General features: G+C 34.5%; 3 protein-coding genes across 3 annotated transcripts; 1 reads left to right on the top strand and 2 right to left on the bottom strand.

Moving 5' to 3' along the window:
* Positions 1-891: 891 nt before the first annotated feature.
* Positions 892-18,374, top strand: LOC140040597 (sialidase-3-like). Its single transcript, XM_072086649.1, has 11 exons — positions 892-977; positions 2,193-2,463; positions 4,766-4,882; positions 6,795-6,849; positions 7,512-7,682; positions 10,006-10,144; positions 11,640-11,733; positions 14,834-14,911; positions 15,308-15,453; positions 17,043-17,231; positions 17,766-18,374. The coding sequence occupies exons 2-11, from the start codon at positions 2,229-2,231 to the stop codon at positions 18,111-18,113; spliced, it is 1,572 nt and encodes a 523-aa protein (XP_071942750.1). The 5' UTR covers positions 892-977; positions 2,193-2,228; the 3' UTR covers positions 18,114-18,374.
* A 1,386-nt stretch (positions 18,375-19,760) lies between these two features.
* On the bottom strand, positions 19,761-22,009 carry LOC140040596 (transcription intermediary factor 1-alpha-like). The gene has a single exon (XM_072086648.1). It carries the CDS (start codon positions 21,623-21,625, stop codon positions 19,844-19,846), a length of 1,782 nt encoding a protein of 593 aa, XP_071942749.1. The 5' UTR covers positions 21,626-22,009; the 3' UTR covers positions 19,761-19,843.
* Positions 22,010-22,788: 779 nt separating this feature from the next.
* LOC140039730 (uncharacterized) lies at positions 22,789-24,420 on the bottom strand. Its single transcript, XM_072085342.1, has one exon. It carries the CDS (start codon positions 24,384-24,386, stop codon positions 23,517-23,519), a length of 870 nt encoding a protein of 289 aa, XP_071941443.1. The 5' UTR covers positions 24,387-24,420; the 3' UTR covers positions 22,789-23,516.
* Positions 24,421-24,638: the final 218 nt, after the last annotated feature.

The raw sequence follows: 24,638 nt of genomic DNA, 5'->3' as shown, positions 1-24,638 counted from the left end.
TTACTCTAACCAAATTGGTTATAGTAAAACACAGTGATAAATTGCTATGTAAATTTAATTTATCATATTATTAAATGTTTCCTATTCTTTATCATTGTGTTTTACTCTAACCAAATTGGTTATAGTAAAACACAGTGCTAAATTGCTATGTAAATGTTATATATCATATTATTAAATGTTTCCTATTCTTTATCATTGTGTTTTACTCTAATCTGATTGGTTATAGTAAAACACAGTGCTAAATTGCTATGTGAATGTCATTTATCATGTTATTAAATGTTTCCTATTCTTTATCATTGTGCTTTACTCTAACCAAATTGGTTATAGTAAAACACAGTGCTAAATTGCTAAATGTCATTTATCATGTTATTAAATGTTTCTTATTCTTTATCATTGTGTTTTACTCTAACCAAATTGGTTATAGTAAAACACAGTGCTAAATTGCTATGTAAATGTAATTTATCATATTATTAAATGTTTCCTATTCTTTATCATTGTGTTTTACTCTAACCAAATTGGTTATAATTTATTTAATTTTATTTCAAAAGACATTTACCTAAATTGCTATTTAATTATAGTAAAACACTGTGCTAAATTGCTATTGTATTAAGGACGAGTTCCGAGAAGATGTATTCAAAGCTACAACCAATCAGAACAGTGTTAATCAATATAGTCCATGGCTACAGTCAATCAGAAACGTCCAAATCGCAATAACCCCTAGGCTAATAGAAATTATTGGTCCGAGTAGCCTTTTCAACCAGACGTTGCGAGGTTTTAAAAGTAAAACATGATTTACTCGCCAGTTTGGTATAGTTTATATACCTGTTTAAGGAGGAAAAAACCGAGTCGAGTAGCAGAGCGCCCTCAAGCTGAGAGAGTAGAGTCGAGTATGTGGGAAGAAGTTGAGAAGAAGGAAGAAGGGGTACACACGACGGAGAGAGAAGAAGGGAAAGGCTCTTCCTAGTAGTATAAATTAGGTAAAACAAATATTAAATAAATCATAAATGACAATTAGCTGTATAGTGCTAAGTTCTAGTCTACTTTACTAGGTCTAGCTGGGCCTACCTACCCCAGGCGGCGCTACTACACTTGCGCACCTAAAACAGGGCATTAGTTACTCGCCACCACCATGTGAATGTTTTTAAATTTGGTAAGCTAGACAGATTGTGGTGCGAAGGTGCATTAGCACTGCCTAGGCAACGTACTAGCTAATAATAATAATAATAGGCCTAGAGGCTAGATAGATTTATATAGCGCAAATAAACGATGTCTCTATATGCGCTAGGCCTAATAATAGTAATAGGCCTAGCTAGCTAGTAGATATATAGTTTACCTACCCACCCTACTAGTTACTACAACAATATAGGTAAGGTGGCAGTCAATAGCTTATTAATAATAGGTGTAGAAGGCAAAGAATATAAATAGGTAAAGAATCAACAGTACGCGCTGTTATACATAGAAGGATAGGAAACGCGGACGTGCTTTCATGGATGCGTAAGAATCCAGCAGCCGAACGACGGCGGGCTCTAGATATGGTTCCCGTCTAATCCCACGTTTCGATGGATCGTGATGATCTGATGTGTTCTCGATATTAATATTTTGATAATCATTTTGATAAATAATCATCGTTTGCATTTTTATAGATATTTACAATAAAAGTTTTACCTTACCCACGCCTGAAGGTGGCGCACTTCTTCTAGCGAAAAAGAAATGTGCCACCTTCAGGCGTAGGCAAATAGTAACCCGGATGTGGTTTACACCGCCAACGGAACTGTTGTACTGTATCTTCTCCCTTTATTATCTTTGGTGTAGGCCTAGGTAGAGGCCTCTCCTTGCTTGCTAGTACGCTAGGTAGGTTATGACGGCCATAATGTAAACCCAACATTTTGTACAAAATTCCCCACAATGTTATTTTGATACGTTTAGTGCCGTCGTATATTTCTAAGTCTACAGTAACTAAAGAAAGGTACGGTAAATTTAGGGTTTTACACTCGGAATACATATATATATATATTAAAAGTTAAGGATTTATTGCGGTCATTACTGGAGAAGTTATTATCGTAACACACAGTGACAGTCTAGTTCTCAAACTCTATGCTGAGACAATAGAATAAATGATGTTTTTTATGGTTGTAGCCAATAGAAAGGCATTGGACACACTAAATTATACGCAATTTAAATCGATTTCACAGGCTAACTGTAATGCTGCGGAAAGTTCAACTTGTTACATGCAACATCAAGTTTTCAAGATGCGGAAAGACACTACAACTTTTCTACATCACATGTTTGTTCTCCTCATGTTTTTGTCATCGTTTTCTTTCTTCATGATGTTTAGTTACTTACAGTTTGACCTAGGCAATAAGGTTCCATTCATGATGCGTTATTCCAATAATAAGATTCGTCAATTTGGGGATACGCTGAGGAATACATTTAATAACCGTCCTGTTTTAGGCGTTTTACAGGGTAAGTACAGTATTTAAAATCACATTTAATTATTAAAAGTGTATTTTTATCAAACTTTTTGGCAACAAGAAGAATGAACAAAACTAATTTTGCTTTTAAATACAGACTCAAACCAAAACCCACTCATTATGAATGATATATGAAATAATATATTTAATAAAGTACACACAACATAATGAGTAAAGTAAAAAAAAGTAATGTCTGTTTATATGTTGTGTGATGAAGGTTTGTATGACAAAACATCAATGTCGACGATCAAAGTATTATTATTAATTAATTCTTACAGAACTATGCGGTGTACCACAAACTAACTTAAAATCAGTTTGTGGTACACCCACAACATTAAGTGATTTTCGGAAGTCTACAACCATTTCTTTGGTCTTAGATACATTCAAGAACAGATTGTTTTTGTTACACCAGTCTACAACTCGTTTAACTTGGTTGCGATAATTAGAATCATCACTGTCATCATTGATTAGACCTACAAATGGTAGAATAATCCGCGAATTTAGCGATATGACTACTGTAGTAGGTAACACAGTCATAGGTAAATAAAGTAAAACGAGTTGACTGTATATTTATATGTAATTTTAGTGCTGTATTACTAAACATTTCTTCCATCTCAGATGGGTTTATGAATCTGGAAATTAACCAAATACATGTACATGTTTCCACTTGGTATTGTTTACTTAAAGAGGCCTTATTTCAATGGGTTCGTTTACTTTTGTGTACATTAAGATATTGATTTAGGCTGGTTTATATTGCTTCACAACTAATAGAACTCTTAATCATTACAGTCTACTTGATTTCAGTATTACAGTATAATGTAATTGTATATATTAGCAGTCAGTCTATTCAGAATATTAACTCATTAAAAACTAATATGTCCACAACTTGCATATGTTACCAAAGTCATTCCAAAGATAATGAAGTTTACTTTTGAAGAATCCATGTATAATTTAGAGTTTCAAAACTAGCTACTGTTCGCTGGTTAATGAAACAGTTTCAAATTCATGTACAAATTAATGATCAATACGTCATACAAGATTTTTTTATTTCAATTAATGATCTATTTTGAAATATGTTACATTAGAACCTTTTGTACTGTATACTCTATAAAGGAGACACTTTCCTTATTATATAACCAAATGAGTAGAATAGAATATATGTTTTAACACTACAGCCAACCCCTATCTGTTAAATAACCCTTCGGGTGAGCATGGAGACATTTCTCCATGGGTTGAAAAAACAAAAAGTGTGTTTTTACCTTTTTTTTTTTGCAATTTACTGTATATGTATACAATACAAAAAGAAAGTTCTAAAAAAAAGATAAAAACTGAAAAATATAATTATAATAAACTAGCAGTAACCCGTGCTCCACACTGTCTTCTTCTTCTGCCTTAATATGTGGTTATATACTTTGCATGGGCAAGTATAAAAGCGCACTCTGATTAAAGTAAATTATTAAAATAAAAACAAATTATCACGAATAAAATTCGGAACTACTGTATTTACGGCCATTGATCTGTTATACACTATCCCTTCACTTTAAAATATATGTAGGCTAAAACATTAAAGCAATAGTGGATATGGAACTTTAGACTTACTTTACTTTTGACTGTTCACTTCAGATTTTATGAAAATAAAAGACGCTAAAGAAAAATTGTGCTGTGTGAATTAGATGATGCATGCAAACACATAACAAAGTATAAAATGCCAAACTATATTATTTTGGGTGTTTTTAGTGGTGTATTAATTATTTTTTGATACATAGGGATAAAATAAAAAATTGGACACAAATCGAATGAAACACATTGTGCGGAAACATGAATTGTTAAGTTTATTCATTTAAATTTTACACAATGGAGGAGGTTGCGTCGTTTGTGACATAACATGGTCGCTGAGACGTCAAATTACTGCTATTTTTTGCCTTTTTTTAGTGTTTCCTTAAAATTCAGGAAAGTGACATAGCCTATCGTGTGCGGCCCATCTATAAACATCAGTGTGCCAAATGTGAACACATAATGCAAAATATTTAGTAGCGTTAAATATAGATGATGATGATGATGATTCACTATGAAGTTGATTTCAATAACAGGTTCATATACGTCTTTCTAGAAGAAATGTTAAAATATTAGATTTAAATGTAGGCACAAGATGTTTATGTACAGGTAATCAAAACACAAACTAATGCAAACACGATCTGTCTTTGATTATTGTTAATGTTACAAGGTGAATTAATGTTGCTATATTACAGAATATTATATGTCACATTTGTTTATTTTTTTTTACTTTATTGCAGAGAAATGTTCAACACCTTTTGCTGATGTAAATAGCACGCTTAAAGTGAATCCTTTATTTGATAATTTTACAATGCATTCATTAGATCTAAATAAAGGTTGGCAGACACCATCTAAAGGTAAGCTTCTTACTTAGTACTGTACATTAAATTATGATTCAAAACATATTACCTTGTAGTAGTAAGTACACAGCCTTGTACCCAGTTAATGCATATTTAAAAACTTGTTTATGTTATATTCAACCTATTATTGATGCTTTGTATTGCCATGAAATAAAAAATAAAGAACAAAATGTTTATAATAAAAACGTCTTTAACAAACATTATAATGTGATTCAGCACAGCCACACCTGTTTTATAGATTGTGTTTCAAAGGCCAAGTTCGCAATTATTCTATTAATATGAAAATCACATTTTTTTTCCATGTACAGTATGTACATATGGGATAAACTAGAGGGTACTCAGAGAGTACAAACCTCCGCCTACTGTAAAATTCCCCTACATAAAATTCCCCTTGAAAATGTTTTTTTGTTTTTTTTACACTTTTTATTAGTTCTAAGTGTAAATAGGCTAACTGCACACTACAAAGTAGTGGATGAGAGTTTGGTGTAATGGTTATGTATCCAGCCTCTTACAGTTGAGATCCCTGGTTCAAGTCCCGCTGAGGTTTTTTTTTAAATTATTTTTTTTTTTTGTGGGTCTTGATCTTTAACCCTGATCCTTCAAAATGTAACCACAATTATATGATGAGTCATTGATCATTGTGGCTAAGTTTGGTGAGAATCGGATAAAAACTGTAGTCTCTAGGCAGTAAAATAGTTTTTTGTTAGTTGTGACCTTGACCTATGACCTTTTCCCCTCAAATTCGAACTCGTCCGAGCTTTTGGGGCATAGATCATTGTGGCCAAATTTGGTGAGAATCGGATAAAAACTGTGGCCTCCAGGCTGTTCACAGACACACAAACACACAAACATACAGGGGTGAAAACATAACCTCCTTGGCGGAGGTAATTATGTGATTTTTCAATATTATGATGCCTTTAAAGGTAGTTGGGGGTGTAGTGTAGGGATGCTTGCCACCTGTTTCCATTTCTTTTCACTGCTTATTGGTTTTTTTCTCTCTCTTTTTATTATTACCTTTGGTTACATTGAATTTTATTCTTTTTATATTTTTACAAAAATGTATGTATAATATATATATTTTTGTATAAGGTACCGTATAACATTAACAGAATGAATAAATGTGAGTGACCCCAACAAAAGAGAAAAAAAAAATCTTTGGTTGCAGTGAAGAATAATTATAATATTAATTTCATTTTATTAATTTTGGCAAACATAAACAGACAACAACAACAGATTGATTGCGCCAAGAAGTGGCAAAAGAGTCCAACAGCTTCTGTTGCCATGTTAGGCGTGCCACTCCAACAAATAAATAAAATTTTTAAAAAAGAAGAATTAATATTCGCTGCCATATTCACATTTTTTATGTCAATATTTGATAATCAGAATTACACAGCTGCAATGAGTATGAGAACATTCACAGGAAATGTAAATTGTAAATAATAAAAAAATCTAGAAGCTAAAATAAAAGATGCTTATATTTCTTTATGCTTTACTACTGTAAAAGAACACTTTATTGATCATTACAATTAAGCATGGTGTATTGTATGAATATGCCTTAATGAATATACTGAATGTGTAAATTAATTTTAAAAACATACAGTATATAATAAAAGTACAATATATTGTAATTGTGAATTTAAAATAATCACAGGGTTCAAATTCTCCAAGCCTGCTTTATACAGTCTTAACAATTGAGACAGGCTAATAATTATATTTAAAACATTGTTGACATTTGATTAGAACAATACAATGTAAATCTAAGGTGGTGATTGTATGAATACTATGCTTGTGAGGCTTTTATTATTAGATATTAGTATAATATCAAAGTATGCATAATATAATCAGGGAGTAACAACTTCCTGATATAATGTACAGTGTGATTAAATGATTTAATAATTTATATTTTCAGTTATTTATACGCAATCTATATATGATTCACCTTCCTTCACATTATTTAAGGCAAGGTAAGGAATGATTTTTTAAAGAATTGTACAATAATAAATAACATTTTAAATGGAATATATATTATACTAGTATATTACAGTATGTGATGCGTGATTGATAAGATATGTGTCTATACTTTACAATAGTAAAGTAAAACCGAGACAGAGAAGTAGAATATGTTTTAAGAGATAAGAAATCTGTGTAAATAGGAAAGACCAACTTGTAAATGTTATTTTGTATGTATAGACAGTTTAAAAAAAAGTCCAACAGCAAGTAAACTTGAAAAACGACCGCATACTTTCTTTTTTTGTATGAGTAGAGGCTGTATTAATAGGGAGCTTAGCTACAGTATGACCGATGACCAAACTACGTCATGTTAGTTCATTGTGCGCATGCAGAAATATTGAGACGTGTGTCCTGGCTCCTCACCTCGATGCAGATTTGATAGTTTCTGCTAGCTAGGTCCAGGCATTGACTGACGACAATCAATTGACCTGACCTAGGTTAGTTGTCGGTCGTCGCAAATTCAAAGCTCCGTAACAGCTATGAGAGATACTGAATCTTGATAAATTAGCTAAAATTTTAACCATGTTGCTTTGGGTTTAATAAGCAGCCGTTTCAACCACAAAGCTTACTTTTTATTAAGTGTAAATAAACTCAAATTTTCTTTATTTTTTATTAGAATACCAGCAATAGTTTACCACCGAGATATATTTTTTGTTTTCTGCGAGGCAAGATTAGAAGGTAGCCAAGATTATGGCCGAATGAAACTTGTTTTAAGACGAGGAATTCGTCAAGGATTAGAGGTGGAATGGGAGAGGTTTCAGGTAATTGCCTCTCTGCCATATGTCAGGTAAGTTTCAACATCCAAATTCAATAGCCCTGGATATAAAATGGAATGTAATGTATTTGTATTTTTTATATTGCACTTTATACTATAACCATCTCAAAGACACATACAACAATCTTCTATCTTCCCTTCTTTTCAAACTTACACCAAACAGTGCTCATTCATCTGTCCATTATGGCAGGGGATAAGATGCACCAGTACACCAGTAATTATTCAAATTCAAGAAATTTTATTGGTCCACTTTAAAATGGAAATTTGTTTTTCTTGACATAATTAAGACAACTAGATGGTACGCTCGCTTCGCTCGCGTACCATCTAGGTCGTGCCCACAGATGGTTCTCGAATACATAATAATTTCAGCGTTAAAAAACTGGCGATTTCAAATGTACGTACCGCAGGACAATAATACATGTCGTGTACAGGAACGAATAAATAGACACTGTGATTTATGTACTCAACTAAAATCAGCACCCTATTACTTCCGAAAGAGAAACTTATCACAAATAAGACCAATTGTTTAAGTCAAATTTAAACAAACTTAATTTGTGTTTTGTATGTAACATTAGGGTTGAGGGATGGGGAAGAGGATGGGTGCAAAGAGGAACAATGTTAAAATATATTCTTTATCCATTTAGTAACGAAATATTAATTGCTTTCATGTTTTACAAATAATATACCACTAAACACAGTAAAACATTGCGAAGTAATACTTTGTTGAATTATATCCAACCTCTGCAGCACAGATTGAAAACAAAAATGGATCGAATTTCGAGTATACAGTACTGTACTTGCCTTTACGACGCCTGAGGGAATAGACACTTGTGAAACAGAGATTGGAATGTTCCATTCATCGCAAATCAATACATTTGTATAATCGTATATTAAATCTATCAAAATAGTATTTTTTTAAGAAAATCGGCCTGTCTTCAACATTATGATGCTGTACTCTAGCTGTTCAACCAGTTTTCAGCTATTAAAAACAATTATCGTAGGAGGAGATAGGAAAATGCGAAGCCTCCTCGTATTTTTGTGGCGGGTATTTTTCAAGATGGACATCCATTAGACAGTGTATACCACGATCGGAAAACACCCCTATTTGGGGCAAATCGTTGAACCTAAATTCGTTTTAATCGTCAATAACTAATTACCTAACTCAATTTAATTAGTAAACAGGGTTACATCAGATGGTTAAAATCAGTACCGAAAGTATGAACCAACCATCGAGTAGAAATTCTAGAAATAAACCGAGATTTACCGAATTTTGCCCTTACGTAAATTTATATATAGATAAGACAACAAAGAAAAATACATCAAATTGCAAAAGGTAATGTTAAAATACTATTTATAGGCCTATGTTAAAATACTGTTAACTATTAAAAAATTCAGATTGCAGAAACGCCATAGGCCCTGTAAAATACTATTGAAACAATTAAAATTCAAAATAAGATTTATTGTCAACCATTAGAATTGTACATATTTTATTTACAACAAACGACTTCCTGTACATAGATTGGTTTTTGTGGGTCCTAGTCTAATGCCAGATCTATTAAAATTGCAACAGTAATGTATGTGTAGGATCTTTCATAATATTTTCAAATTAGCTGGATAGGGGGATTAGATAGCTAAAATAGCCTTCTATTTTAGCATATACAAGTACACCATTTTTGCATCTGCGATATGTTTGCTAGCCAGAGGCTTTACTATCAGTAGATAATTGTACTGCGAGTTAGTGCTCAATAATGATTAATACTGTATGTTCCAAATATTAGAGTTGATTTTGTAGTGTACAGTTGTGTAAATTATTTATATTAAACACACAATAATCTAATTTGTGTAACAAACATTAAATCAACATTAAAACAGCACCTGATCAATAAACCAATACAATAGAATATGAATGTAGATGATTTGATAATAATTTATCAATGTTGTAGTACAGCCATATGTTTTCAGGTATTTTTTGCCTTTAATAATTGATTGAATTCTTTTCTTTATACCTTTGTCAGGTCTGTGAATCCAAGCCATGTAGTAGATAAGCAATGTCATGTTATGCTAGAGCGACATTCAATAACACTTTATTAATGTTGTGTATAGTACAGTCGTATGTTTTCAAGGATTTAGTGCCTTTAATAATTGATTGAATTGTTTTCTTTATACCTTTGTCAGGTCTGTGAATCCAAGCCCTGTAGTAGATAAACAATGTCATGTTATGCTAGAGCGACATTCAATAACACTTTATTTAAATGTTGTGTAGTACAGTCATGTTTTCAGGGATTTTACTGTCTTCAATTGATTGAAATAATTCTTTTGTTTATACCTTCGTCAGGACTATGAATCCAAGCCCGGTAGTAGATAAACAACGTGATGTTATACTAGTTGTGTTCAGTACCTTTCCTACTGATATGGACTTTCGGCAGATGCTTGAGTTTCAAGGGAAACAGCTATCTGATGTATATGTAGTTAAGGTAAGTAAGGAAAATTCATTATCACTCATGATTGTTTATTTAGTATTTTATATACTGATCTGAACATTTTGTCAGATGTTTAATTTGATTCAAGATACTAATTTATATTTTTTTCCTCAAGGCCACAATTTACAGTATATATAAGCAATATATATACAATATTATATAACACCTAAATAAATTCCTGTCATTTGATTGGACGATTGTGGGTCACATGGCGTGCAATAGTATGCACTATTAAACAATCGTTTAATAGTACTTTTTTAAACATTTTTGTGTACGAAAAAAAAAATGTTTCGCGGATGAAAAAAAATCTAGTATATAAAAATTACTGTGAAATACAACAGCGCCACCTGTTGTCCTGCCTCTGTTGTTTGTAAACACCACCGCGAGATATGCAACAGCAGCAGATTTTGGTTTACGATTTGGAGATATATATGTACTAATTTCATAGGTCTAGCCTAGCTAGGCCTGTTAGTATTAGGCTAGGCCTAGCCTAGGCGTTTTAGGATTGTTTGGTTGTTTGTTGTCATAATTAACACTAAAGTAGGAGTGTTTATAAAATCCATATAAATATAACATTTAATATAATATTAAAAACCAAATGTTACTGTTTTAATCAATTGTGAATGAAATGTAGGCCTCTTGTTGACTAGGGCTACCTTTTTTTGATTCAAATGACAGGAATCTATTTATATGTTATATAAAACAAATAATGAATGTTTTATATTCGTGTAATGGTAAAAATAAAGGCATTTGGTGAATGATGAAAAGTTATATCAACTCGGCGTTGCCTCGTTGATATAACCTTTCATCATTCACCTCATGCCATTATTTGTACCATTACACTCATAAACATTCATTATTTGTATAATATCCAATCTGCAGACAGTACTGGTTCAATCTTATTAGATCTCGTCAGTGCAGCTCAGGTTTCGAAATGAAATGTACTGCAGAACTGGCACAATATATAGGCTGAGCCAGGTATGCGGGACATGATACACTGATTATGAACACAAAGAGTGCCCAAACTCAACGAGCGTGCTTTGCAAAATGCTAATAGTATTCACAACATACAATAATAATATATATATTAATTAAGTAACAATTAAGTAAAAAGTTACAGTGTGTAATGATATCCTGTGGTGGATACTTAACTTTTGTATTGTATAGTTTAGACAAGGGATAAATATAACATTTGTCTGTAGTAAAAGGCATGTGAAATGATGATTTATTCCAACAAGAATAATACTGTCATTTTAAGTTTATCACTAACAATGAATGGTATGCATTTTGTATGCACGCATGAATGATAATTAAAATGGTATGTGTTGCGATTTAGTCATAGTTGTGTAATTTCCTAATAGTGACTCTTGGCAGATGCTGGAGTTCGAAGGGAAACAACTATCTGATGTATGTAGTTAGAATACCATATTGAATACCATTATTTATATAAGTCGTTCAATATAATAATTAATTGTTTTTACTTTTACAGAGTTATGATTTAGGTCTATCCTGGACTGATCCAGTGTCTATAACACACAGCACAATAGCTAGATTAGAGCCATTTCCAACCTTATTTGTTCCAGGTAAAGAATGTTATTTAAAATCATCACCTATGATATTTATTCATTTTTATAACATTCAACAAGGATGTAAACCAATCAGACGTGCTGAAATAAGTCACGTGTGTGCTCTTTCAGGGCTGCAAATTAACTTTTTTACTTGGTAGCACTATCAAATTTGTATGATGGCTCATAATAATTTTTGGTAGCACCACCAATTTTTTTAGTAGCACCTTTTCATCGACAACAACCCCCTTCCCTCAAACCCCATCCGCGCAGATCCGTTTTTAGTTTAGTTGGGGGGGGGGGGGAGGAGGTATAAAAATAAAAGCCCCCCCCCCCCCCCCGGCGCTTGGGGGGGTGGGGATTTTTAAGTAATTATATGTTGTTTCAATCGATTTCTGAGCACATAAATTGGGTTATGCACATTTTAGGCACTGGTCCTGATGCGCCACTTATATTCACGCAAGATTTATTCTTTTTACGGTACGGAAAGAAATTACTGCTTTGTACAGTATATACGCGTAACCTTTCGTAGCCTACGCGTAAATAGACCGTAGGTCATTGTTCTCTAAACGTATCCTGCAATTTACAAAGTATTGTTCGTTGCCTACGATGTATTGTTTATGATAATATCTACGCGTCGATACACCAATGTCATCGCCTTTAGGAGCATGAATAATGGAAACAAACATGTATTTGTTGGCTAATTAAAATCCTAGTAGAAGACGTTAATTTTTGTAGCCGCCCTACACATCGGTTGTCCTAATTTGGCAGGACATCCGCCGACGAGACGACATCGGGCCCAAGGCCCTCAACTCACGCAGAGAGAGTTTCGGCGGCCTACATGATTCAATCCGGCCATTCAATCCTACCTTGGTTTAGCGAATTATAAAAACAACAACACCTTGGCTAGGACGCAAACAAAATATATGCAAAATAAATATATATTCCATGTTAAGATTTAACATAGGCCTTTGTAAATTATTATTACGATAAAAGGCCCGACCAGAATTTGGAGGGGAAAAACGTGCGAATCGTGGGAACAGTTTATAGAGCTGTATTACGTTTCATGTGACGCAAAATTCAGGTACTCTGTTTTGTAGCCACGTGGTAAAACAGAGTATCGCGTTTCATGACATGTGACCAAAAAACTAGGTCTGTATTAATTACGATCTTCTGTCGGCAGTCTTTTTGAGCGACCGATTGAACGTTCTGATACTATATTTAGAATGAATTGTTTACGATCTTTTTGTTTGCATGTTTTTGGATCGACTGGACGTTCGCTATATTATTTTTATTAGTTGGCATAGTTCATTGTGTTGGATCGTGTCTCGTATACATTGTAGGAAATTTATATTCACCGTTGTTGAGAGTAAAAAAACACACACGAATGAAACATTTACGAATAAAAAATATTATATTATATATTTCTTAGTAATGTACAAATTGGTCCTCCTCCGCCAGTCAAAATTAACACATTAAATAATAGTTTTCACACCTTACTTACTATAGAACATCGTGAGGTTGTTTATTGAGGTTACTAACGAAGCCAAACAATGTAACCTACAAAGCCAACAACGTAGCCTGTTTTATCTACGAAGCTACTTCGTAGGAAAAGCTGCGGTATTTTCTCTGATATATAATTTTCGATAATCAGAATCTGGAATAAAGTATTAAATCTACTGATAAACAATACTGCTGTTTAATCTATATAATGAATAGATATTATTATATATATCATTAATTACATTATTTAGTAATCATGAACCATTATACTGCCTAAAAAATGCTGATGGCTGCGCGGCGACAATCCTTAGTATCTGCCGCGCCCGCCCTGGCTAACTTCTGTGTACGGCGGTACAATTGTTTTTTTATATTCCTTCTTTAAAACGGAGGTGATTTTTCCACGAGGTTTGTGTCGCCCGCGCGTCACACTGTGCTGTGTATTTGGTGTCCTTTTGTGTGATTGGGTAAGGCAGCATACAATAAATGGACGAACTTCCAATCACAACGAGTGTAAAATGTTTAGGGGCTTTGTACGCTTGAATGAACCTGACTCCTTTGCGGCGGCGGTGACTAGTGGAAACTCCTGAGCCTTCCGTAAGAGTAGAGAGAGATTAAATTACAACACAGTTAAATAGGGAAAACACACCTGACTTCAATTTGAAACAACTCGCACAAGCAGACGATCTTGTCGCGCTATGCGCGACCTATTCTGTTGCTTTAGTCGCAAACAGAAAAATTAGGTCGCAAATGCGACCAAATACCCCTTAATTTGCAGCCCTGTCTTTAATTTTTCACTATCATGCACTGGAGTACAATACAATGTTGTGCAATTGTAAATACCCTCGAGTGCGCCGTATCTCTACTAATGCACTCATGTATTATTTGTAAATACCCTCGAGTGCGCCGTATCTCTACTAATGCACTCATGCATTATTTGTGCAATTGTAAATACCCTCGAGTGCGCCGTATCTCTACTAATGCACTCATGCATTATTTGTAAATACCCTCGAGTGCGCCGTATCTCTACTAATGCAGTCATGCATTATTTGTGCAATTGTAAATACCCTCGAGTGCGCCGTATCTCTACTAATGCACTCATGCATTATTTGTGCAATTGTAAATACCCTCGAGTGCGCCGTATCTCTACTAATGCACTCATGCATTATTTGTAAATACCCTCGAGTGCGCCGTATCTCCACTAATGCACTCATGCATTATTTGTGCAATTGTAAATACCCTCGAGTGCGCCGTATCTCCACTAATGCACTCATGCATTATTTGTACACTATACAGGAGTCCCACTTTCGTATACAATTTAGCAACCAGCTAAAATGTACTTTGTCTACATGGACCATTTTTGTGTGAAATTTTTGATTTAGATTATACCCCAGATTCCTGAATCTGTCTATTGTCTTCGCACCGATTACTAGCTGCATTATTGGAGTATGTTTCCATACGCTCTTGATCCCAAAAAATGACAGGGGTAATAATGTGAAGCGCTTAGAACATTGTGCAATAAGCGCTATAGAAGAACGAATATTATACTAATAAGTATATTGTGCTGAAGTCATTTGATTTATGCACTTTTTTATTTGATTCTTTTCCTTTTTATCAGGGCCTGGTCATTCTATACAGTTAAGCTGTGGTCGCATTATAGTACCAGGCAATTATTTTCAAGTAGATAGATATAGCAGTAAGTACTGTTTTTAATTTTTGATTTTCTTAATTTTTATTTCATACATATCCAAAGTAACTTGCCAATTCCAGGTAAGGATTGAAACATGGCACTAGGCCAGAAGTGAACCCTGGCGCTGGGCCAGGAGTACACCTTGTATCTTTGGATTGAAAGGCATGCAAATTACAACAAGCTATAGATTCATTACCTGGAGCTACTGCTTATAATTATATTTACAATGACATTCAGAGATAACAACAATGCTTTTGAAAATGCATTTATTTGTGCTCAATACATGATTAAATTTACTTAATGCATATTAATTAAAATAAATCCACATTCAATTTATATTAAAAAGATTTGCATATGTTGCTTTGTGTTTTAAACATTATTTAATTTAAAACTACATTTCAGGAGAATATCCTCATCTCTGTAGAAACTGTACCAACTACTGCAATATATTCTACAGTGATGACGGCGGTGTTTCCTGGCACGCTGGTGGATCAACCCCTTACACGGAAGATCAGCAGGGAATCCCAATCCAGCCAAATGAAGTCCAGGTAATCACAATCATATAAGCTCTTTTAAAGGGACACTTTCGGGACCCAACGTCTTAATAGGGATGTTCCCTTAATAGGGGTGTCTCAAGGAGGGATTGTTCCGAATTTCTATTTTGGTACTGTAAACTACTAGCTTCTTGAATCTAACAAAAATATTAAAAAGCTGTTATCAGTTTTTTTAATAGCTTTGTCATATTTTGTTGTCTTGGATGATATATAAAGTATATCTCCTTTTGCATGGCTTTACAAAATGTTATTTACATAATTTCTACACAGCGCAGTGAATTAAATACTAGGGCTGCTTGTTTCACATACCCCACTACCTGCCTTGACAAGAAGACCTTAATGAGTGTTCTGTCCAGGCAGTTTCCAGGCGGTTTGTAGACAGTAAAGTTAAATAATAATTAAGATTTGCGTAAGCTTACATTACTTACTTATTCCTAACCATGTAAAATAATTAACCATGTATGCAGGCGTACCTATTAAAAGTATTACGCCCGTATTCTTAAACCGGACTTTAGTTCGACTTAAAAAAGGAGTTTGAGTTATTACTTCAAGACCGATTCATAAACAAAGTAGTCAAATTTTGCAGTTCGACTTAATGAAGTCAAGCTTTTAGTCGAGTTGCACACGTCTGGGTAACAAAGGCTATACATTGGCCAATGACAAGAGAGTATTTGAGGAGCAGCCAAAGTATGATCGCGACGAACCACGCACTTCATAGTGTGACAAGAAAGCGCTAGGCCCCCTAAACATTCCATCGCGTGGTTAATTTCCTCATCTGCCATTGTCGCAATGGCGTGACGTAGGACTTGCGCAAAGAAAATAATGTAATTTGTATACGGTTGTAAATAAAGATGATTTTCATTATTATAACTTATACCAATGTATATTTAATTAAGCTAATATAAAGATAGTTATTTCATTCTTCAATATCTGGCCAATATAAAAACTCAATGACTGTTACGTTTTTCATAAACATTGTTTAAAAACCATTTAGTCGACCATTTAGCCTGCCCCCTCCAGGACTAAAAAAATCGACCAAAATCCGTCCCGATTTAGTCGAGGTTGGCCTGAATTAGTCGGCGATTTAGTTGAAGTTCGGTTTATGAATTAAAATGACGTCATTTTTAAGGTTTTAGCTCGAACTACAACTAAAGTCCGGTTTAAGAATACGGGTGTTAGAATTGTTAGGCAATAAAGTTTAATAATGAAACTTAGTAATGAAGGCTTATGTTCTCTGTTTTATGATTATTATGCTCTGTCTACACTATTATATCAAAACTTCACAGTATGTGACAAAAAATGTGATGTGCCCAAATGTGGACACTATGATGTCATCATTACCATATTTAGACACATCACACTCTTTTTTTCAAACTAGTTTGATAGTGTAGACAGAGCTTAAGGCAATGGGGTTAGTTCAATAATGAAACTATGTGTAGGCCTACAGTATTTTTATATGTATATAGGCATACCTTTGCTAAAGCATTTAGTTACGTAATAAAGTGTAGGCCTCAAAATCTTTAATTTTAATTGTTAGCCAATGAACTACAGTAGAAATATCTAATCTTGTTCATAATTTTCAGGCAGTGGAATTGAATAATGGAGCTGTGTGTATTAACAGTCGCACGATTGATGCTGATCACACAAGGTCTCAAGCATATAGCTTTGATGCTGGCGTTACACTATCAAAACCTTTACTAACGTCAGTCTTTGAGCCTGGCTATAAGAAGAAGAAGAACAAGTGGCATAGAGCATCTGCTGGAGGGTGTGCAGTAAGTTTAGTAATCTTAGGAACCCGAGAAGACACAAGCTGTTTTATTTTATCTTTCTCCCCTACATAGCATACAGATTCGTATGAACTGTGCATAGTTTTCACACATGTACTGTACCCTTTATGAGAGATTCACATTTCATATACAGTACACAATGTATCTGCATTGATCATTGTACAAAAAATTGCGATATCCATGTAGCAAATGAGTCATCATACAATAGAACCCCTATTAAAGGAACAAATTCCTTCCCTTCCATTTGTTTCATGGGAAAGTGTCTCTCCTTAATAAGGGTTTCTCAAAGGAGGGGTTTTAATATATATTTTTATACCAGTTGTTGAAAACATAATAAAGATTACTTGACTTATATGTCATGGACTAAATTTTTTTGGCTTGTAATTGGGGAGAGTACAAGATTTGAATTTGTATCCTCATTTAAGAGATACTGTACTTAAATCATTTTAATTATTTTTTTTAGTTTATACGATAAATATCCAATCCTGAATTTATTGTTATTTTATGTATTTTTATTAGGCTGGTCTTGTTCGTTTTCCTGCACCAAACTCAAACCCAGTCAATCCTACATACTGGATGATAATGTCAAACCCCGCCCACAGGATGACACGTAAGTTTCTGTCTGTTCGTCTTAGCAAGGATGACTGCTCAACGTGGTCAGAACCATGGATATTCCACGAGGATTTGGCCGGATACTCGGACATCACTACATTTGAATTAACCATAAACCATCGCAAGTTTACATTCTTTGCCGTGGTGTATGAGGGTGGCACAGTTAATTATCAACAGCATATGTTATTTAAAATGTTTAATTTGGAAGCTGTTGTTAAAGGTATGCATGACAGCAATAGGCCTACCGAGAGGTGAGAAATTTGTAGACAACTTTTAGAAGCTTGTGACCAAAAAAAAAGAAATTCATGCTTTCATTTTGTCCATTTTGATAATTTATGTACAAATTTGTAAAGCAATTTTGGAAATATGTCATTCAATCATTGTGTAATCGATGAAAGTTGAAACAATTTTACTTTCACCGATTAACGTGACTAGCATGGAAAAACAGTAGTCAAAAGTGATTCAAATGGAAACGATGTATCGATACCACAGTGATTCTGATAATATACCAATAATGCAGAAGTCGGAGTGCGTTAGTGGAGCGCACTCGCACTCGAGGGTATTTACAATGGTGCGACATGTACAACATTGTGAATACCCGAGAGTGCGCTTCATATGAAGTTAGACTTGTGCGTTATTTGACTTGCAATATTAACGAATTCTATAGAAAATCACATCAATATTTTAGACATCTTTAGTTGTGAAATAATCGCTAAAAAATCATTGAAATGTGTAAATAGTAATAAATAGTACTTAATTATTTTTTGTTATTTATATATACATTTAATTTAAGAGATAACAACTTTAAACAATATAGTTGAACTCCACATTTTGGACACCCCTATTAAGGGAACACTTTGTGGGTCCCTAATGAGGCTTCTACTTTATCTAGTGTGTGTGCCTTGTAAAGGTTGTTACACATGGATATTTCTTTGTGAAAAGGCATATTGGTTGGCTAAGAGCTTTTTGTCTGCCAATAGATTCGTATCAATGAATGACTTTTATGATTGATTAGAGCCGTTCAACCAAGCGTGAAGATTTATGTTTTCTAAACATAGAAATGAAACCACTGCTTTGTATTTTTAAAATGCACATTTTTGCCTTAATAATCAATTTCGTCATATATGCAGCTTTATAGAGACTATAGCAAGAAAGATGATTGATTTAAAAATTTAATATTACTACCATGCTTTTGTGTCTGAAGCAGGACAATACTGACGTATGACACATGGATGGAGTAACTTTGACGGTATGCCAGGTGTATGCGAAAAACAAACAATCATATTAATCTTCGTCCGGTAGACCCAGTATCGCCTGATTTTATGATATAAAATGATTTCAAGTATATATTATTAACATGCTTTAGTGGTAAATTAAACTTATATATATATTTATATTTCCAGAAACTAGTTGAAATTAGTAATTGTTAAACTTTTCATTCTAAATGCATCAATCGTCAGCTTCAACCCCACAAAACATCACTCATCACAGAAGGCGGTCTTCAGTTTTTCGGAATAAATCTAATCAGTATTTTGACTTAAATTAACTATTTTTTATTTAAAAATGTATAAAATATTAAAATAACCTTAAATATAATTTTAGGATGTACTGTATGATGAAACCCTGCAGGGTCCTACTGGGCAAAGATTAGTATGACCTGAAACAAATTATTTTGTACGCATATTGACATATTTCTAGCACTTGTAAACACCAAAGACATTGAATTTGGTTTGATTATTTTATGTGTTATTTTATCTGATGTATACTGTACAATGTATATGTATATAATAAGAATAATTTAATATTAAATATATATATAACAATATTGTTTATTGGTAAAGTTGTGATTAGATTAAGAAATGTTTCACAGGATTTTCTGCCCCTATTTCTAATCCTACTTTAATCCCACAACCTTCCCATTATGTTTTTCTGCAGGCTTGCTTTAAAACAAAATGCAATTGGTTATTCATGATACAGTTGTCTCTTCATCTACTGGACAGCTTTAGAAGAAGCACAACCTCTGGACCAATTGTAATATATATACAACTATTTGTAGCAGTTAGTAATTTAGAGAACCCAACCATTGAGCCTTTACCCAAAACAAAACACTGCCACTTTCCTCCATATTTTCTACGAAAAACGTCAGCAACGTTTTTGGCAATGTCGGAACGGTTCGGATACCTGGACATGGCCTGCTTCGAGAAGCGCACTACGTCTCGTTTCATAGTCTCAGCCATGTCTGTTTCAACGATAATAGCCTTTTGATCCAGTGTTTGCCTCGGAACGTTGACAGAACCGGAACAGAACACAGTGACACGTTGGTCCCCTGCTTCAAGTACTGCGTAATCTAAATTCAACGGTGCTATGTTCCAAGCGAATGCTTTGCCGGTAAATATATGCCAAAAAGGTCCAAACTTATTTTCCAGAACACGTTTGATTGACGAAATGACATCAGCAGAATACTCTTTGTGTTCGATAAATGTTTTAGTTATGATATCAAATACAAATTGTCGTATCGTGTCGCACATGTTGTCCTCGATAATAGTAACTTCATCATCTTCGTCATCACCGTTTGTGTCTGGCGTTTCGTTTTTCGTATTTTCTTCAAACTCACAAATCACCTCTAAATCATCTGTCGAAGTTCCAATAGATTGAACCTCTCCAATTACTTTTGCTTCCACTATCGATGTGATCTGTGTCGCTTTATCTATCTTTTCAAACGACTCCTGTTTAACCTCTGGCACAGTGATGTTATTGACATAAGAAGGAATCGTTGGTACACTTACTACTGAAGCTATCGTATTAGCATGTGTAATAACTCGATTCTTAAAAACTAGAATATCAGTAGCTTGACCAAAATCAACAAGGTTGCTCGAAAAGGACGTAATGTCTGTAATATTTCTTAAACCAATGTCGATTTGTTCAAGAATAGTAGAAAGATCTTTCACATTGTCGTTTTTCTTCGATCTAATGAACTTCAACTTCTGTTCTCGCTCCTCTTCGATGGTTCTAATACGTTGTATTGCACTTAAATTTACTCTACTTTCTTCTTCAGAAACAGCACTTTCGATATCATCTAATAGACTCTCTATTGCCTCAGAAGCTGTTACTAATTCTTTTTTCTTCTGGTGAACAGTCGCCAGCGCCTTATCGAGTTCCTTTTTAGAAGAACTCACTACATCCCTCACAGAGATGCACTCGTGATCTCCTTTGAGATGGTTATCGCATAATAAGCAGTCACGGCATATGAGATAACCACACGTCTTGCAGAAGAACCGGATTTCCTCACCAGTATGTCTAGGACACTCTTCTAACAGTGTTCTTGCAACATGCCTTATATCAAACAGGCCGTTCTTTATATCACTGACGCTAAAGATGAAATGACTACGCGTCAATCTGACCTTAGAATGGGCGTGTCTGCAGTCGTCGCAGAAAAAGTCATCGCACTCATTACAGCAGAAGAATGCTTCTTCGTTGTCGCAACTCGTGCAAACTATTGGGTTATCGCTTAAAATTGATTTGCTAAAACTAGCAATCTTTCCAGACAACTTTAAGAGAAAATTGTTTGTTTTAAGTTTTCCAGTTCCATCCGGGACAGGTGTAGACAGATTACAAATATTACAAATCACCTCATTGGTATCCGTTAATGGCAAGCATTGTTCACAAAAGCTATGAAGACAATTTAAAAGTTTCGGCACGTTGTAAACATCTTTACAGAGCTGACACACGATGAGTCGCATATATTCGTCTGAACGGTCGGAAGCCATTTTAAAACTGTTATTACTTAATTTTGAGTGAACTATATACTAAATAATCCGACGTTCAATTTCAATAGGATACATCGATGTGGTGAATCCCTATCCATTAGCGGTAATTATAAAATCAATAAAAAGCTGTGTTAGTCCCATTTATCAAGAATACTGTATAATGTGAGTGTATGAATTGATCAATAAACAACAGATGTTGTTGTGAAGAGCTGTTTTACTATACATATCGTGCGTCGCATATAATGGTACATCGACCTTGTGTCGCATGCGATTTTATATAGTACGTCGGCGTTGTGTCGCATCCGATTTTATATAGTATGTCGGCCTGGTGTCGCATGCGATTTTGTATGGTACGTCGGCGTTGTGTCGCATGCGATTTTATAATGGGACGTCGGACTTGTGTCGCATGCGATTTTATATAGTACGTCGGACTTGTGTCGCATGCGATTTTATATAGTACGTCGGACTTGTGTCGCATGCGATTTTATATAGTACGTCGGCGTTGTGTCGCATGCGATTTTATATGGTACGTCGGCCTTGTGTCGCATGCGATTTTATATGGTTACGTCGACATTGCATTCTCAAACGATTTTATATGGCACATCGGCATAACCGTATCATGCGCTTTGACGGGGTGGTTTCAATAGACGTAAGGGTTCGAGAACAGAACTACAGCAAAATATAATGTATTTTTTGTTATAAATATATATTACCATAATCATCCAATGTAAATCGGTATTATAATAAAGATTTGTTTTTGGCCGACCTAAAGGGCGTCTTTTACGTTTAAGAAGCCGATGTCAAAAGAATTAACAGACCCGAGTAAGGTTGACAGAGCCGACTGCTGTACACAACGGGCTGGAAAAGGATTGCGGAAATGCAATGATGAAAGAAAGTTGGCTACCAATTCAAAAAAGCTTTATAATGTACGACTACGGTTTCAGCCATCGGCTGTTTGTGTCATTTGAATTTTTTTTTAATAAAGATATACCGAATAGGCTATAAAAAAGCTGCGCTTGCTTTTACTTTTCACAAGGCCTTTCATTTCATATATTTATTTGACCAACAAACCATAATATAAAATATACAGAGATGAATTGGTCAGAGACTGCTAAAGTAAATAAAATTGCTATAACTGCAAGAGTCAGCAGTCAGCAGTTTCATGAACTAAAATAAATTCATAATAAACAGTAATTTAACTTGAATATGTTAAGAACAATTCGTGCACGTGGGAACTAGTTTAGTTTTTGTAGTGAGTCATTGTGTCATGGGACCAGTCGAGATCTGATAATCGGCACTATATGCCAACTTTCCGTCGTTCTGCAGTCGGGAATTTCGTCAGTAAGTAATGGAGTAAAGAGAGACGTCAACATTGTGTCCTATGCTTTTTATATAGGTAAGGTACGTAACTTATCACGTGCGCTTTTCTAGGCACGTCAGCATTGCAGTCTCTCATGCGCTTTAATATTCACGTCGACGCATATATCCGCCTCTCATGCGCTTTTATTATGGAGCGTCAATCAAAGATGTCTCATACGTCTCATAATTACAAAATATATTGTATATTTTTTGTCTGCAAATCAGTATCTTTTATTAGTAAGAGCAACTATAAAAAATAATTTTGTAATATAGAATCGAGAAATGATAAATCAGTTGTTGCTTTGTTATAGTTTGAATGTAACAAAAATTAGCAAAACATTTTCATTTTCGTCAGAAAAGTTGATTTCGTTAACTATAAAGGAACGCACATTCAAAGATTCTTACCGGAGTTAATAATAATGTTAGTTTTCTGTTTAAGTTGTAAACAAAGTGGTATTAATAAACAAATCAGTTTTAATTAATTAAAATTAAAATTAATTAATTTTAGTACAGTATTAGACAGAAAAAACATCTATTGAGGTAAACCAATGTTATTGTCCTTGTAGAGAGCATCCACTTGGTCAGCCGTTAAAGATATATCGAAGAGCTTCACTTCATCAATAAGACCAACAAAGTACTCCAGGTTCATACCTACGCCTGCTTGTCCAATCGTTACCGGAGTGTTCTTCACCAAAATGGTTCCACTACAGCAGTCTTCATCACCAACTTGTTTTTCACCATCAAGATAGAACGAAAGTAATTGTCCATCATATGTCATAACAACATGATGCCATGTATTCGGGGCGGCTCTAAGATTGATATAATCCCACGCTGTGGAACTATCACTGGTTATGATTCCTCCACCAAGCATTTGTCCAGAAAATTCTCTGCCCATTCGAATCTCCCAGCCGCCGGTACTGTAATACCCATTGTTGACAATACCTTGGTAGTTGGTTGTGGTTGTTCGTTGGAACCATGCGCTGACAGAAAACTTTGATCCGAAGTTGAAATTACGAAAGTCGTCTACAACAACTTTAGTGCTGCCATCGAATTTACCAGCTTTGCCTTTTATTCCGCTGTCGTACGACAATCCTCCGGTTATGGCACCGTTTCGTTCATTTCCAGAGTAGTCCAGGGAATCCCTGTCAAACGGGTAGTATCCAATCAGGTGTTGGGCCAGTGTGTCTTCCGAATCGTATTTATCGCAGAGTTGTTTTACGGCCTCTTTTAATGGAGGACATTTTCCATTAACTTTAGCGGGAATCGAAAACACGTATGCGCATTGTGAGTCATCCGTACCAGAAAGATTGACGTTCAAACTTGTGTCGCATCTCTCTTTACAGGACTGAATCCCGTTGACGATAAGAAACAGTATGTAGAATAATCCTACCCACACCTTCATTGTGACTAAATGATGATAAAATGAATGTTCATCTCAGAAAAAACTATCGCCGTATTTATAATAAACTTATGTCCTGTTAGATTTCCTTTTTTTAATACCATAATCCAACATTTTTTATTTTGTTAATCCGTGGTGTTATGTTAAGGTTGTTTATGTCCGTCGTCAGGAAAAGGTGTTTCGTAAATCTGAGGTAAAGGACAGTCAGGTCCAAGGTTTTCCATACATTGGTTTACAACTTAAACAGAAAACTAA

The sequence above is a fragment of the Antedon mediterranea genome, chromosome 2 (genome assembly GCF_964355755.1).
Source record: "Antedon mediterranea chromosome 2, ecAntMedi1.1, whole genome shotgun sequence".
NCBI lineage: Eukaryota > Metazoa > Echinodermata > Crinoidea > Comatulida > Antedonidae > Antedon > Antedon mediterranea.
The sequence above is the reverse complement of the archived record's forward strand: the minus strand, read 5'-3'. Positions and strand labels throughout refer to the sequence as shown.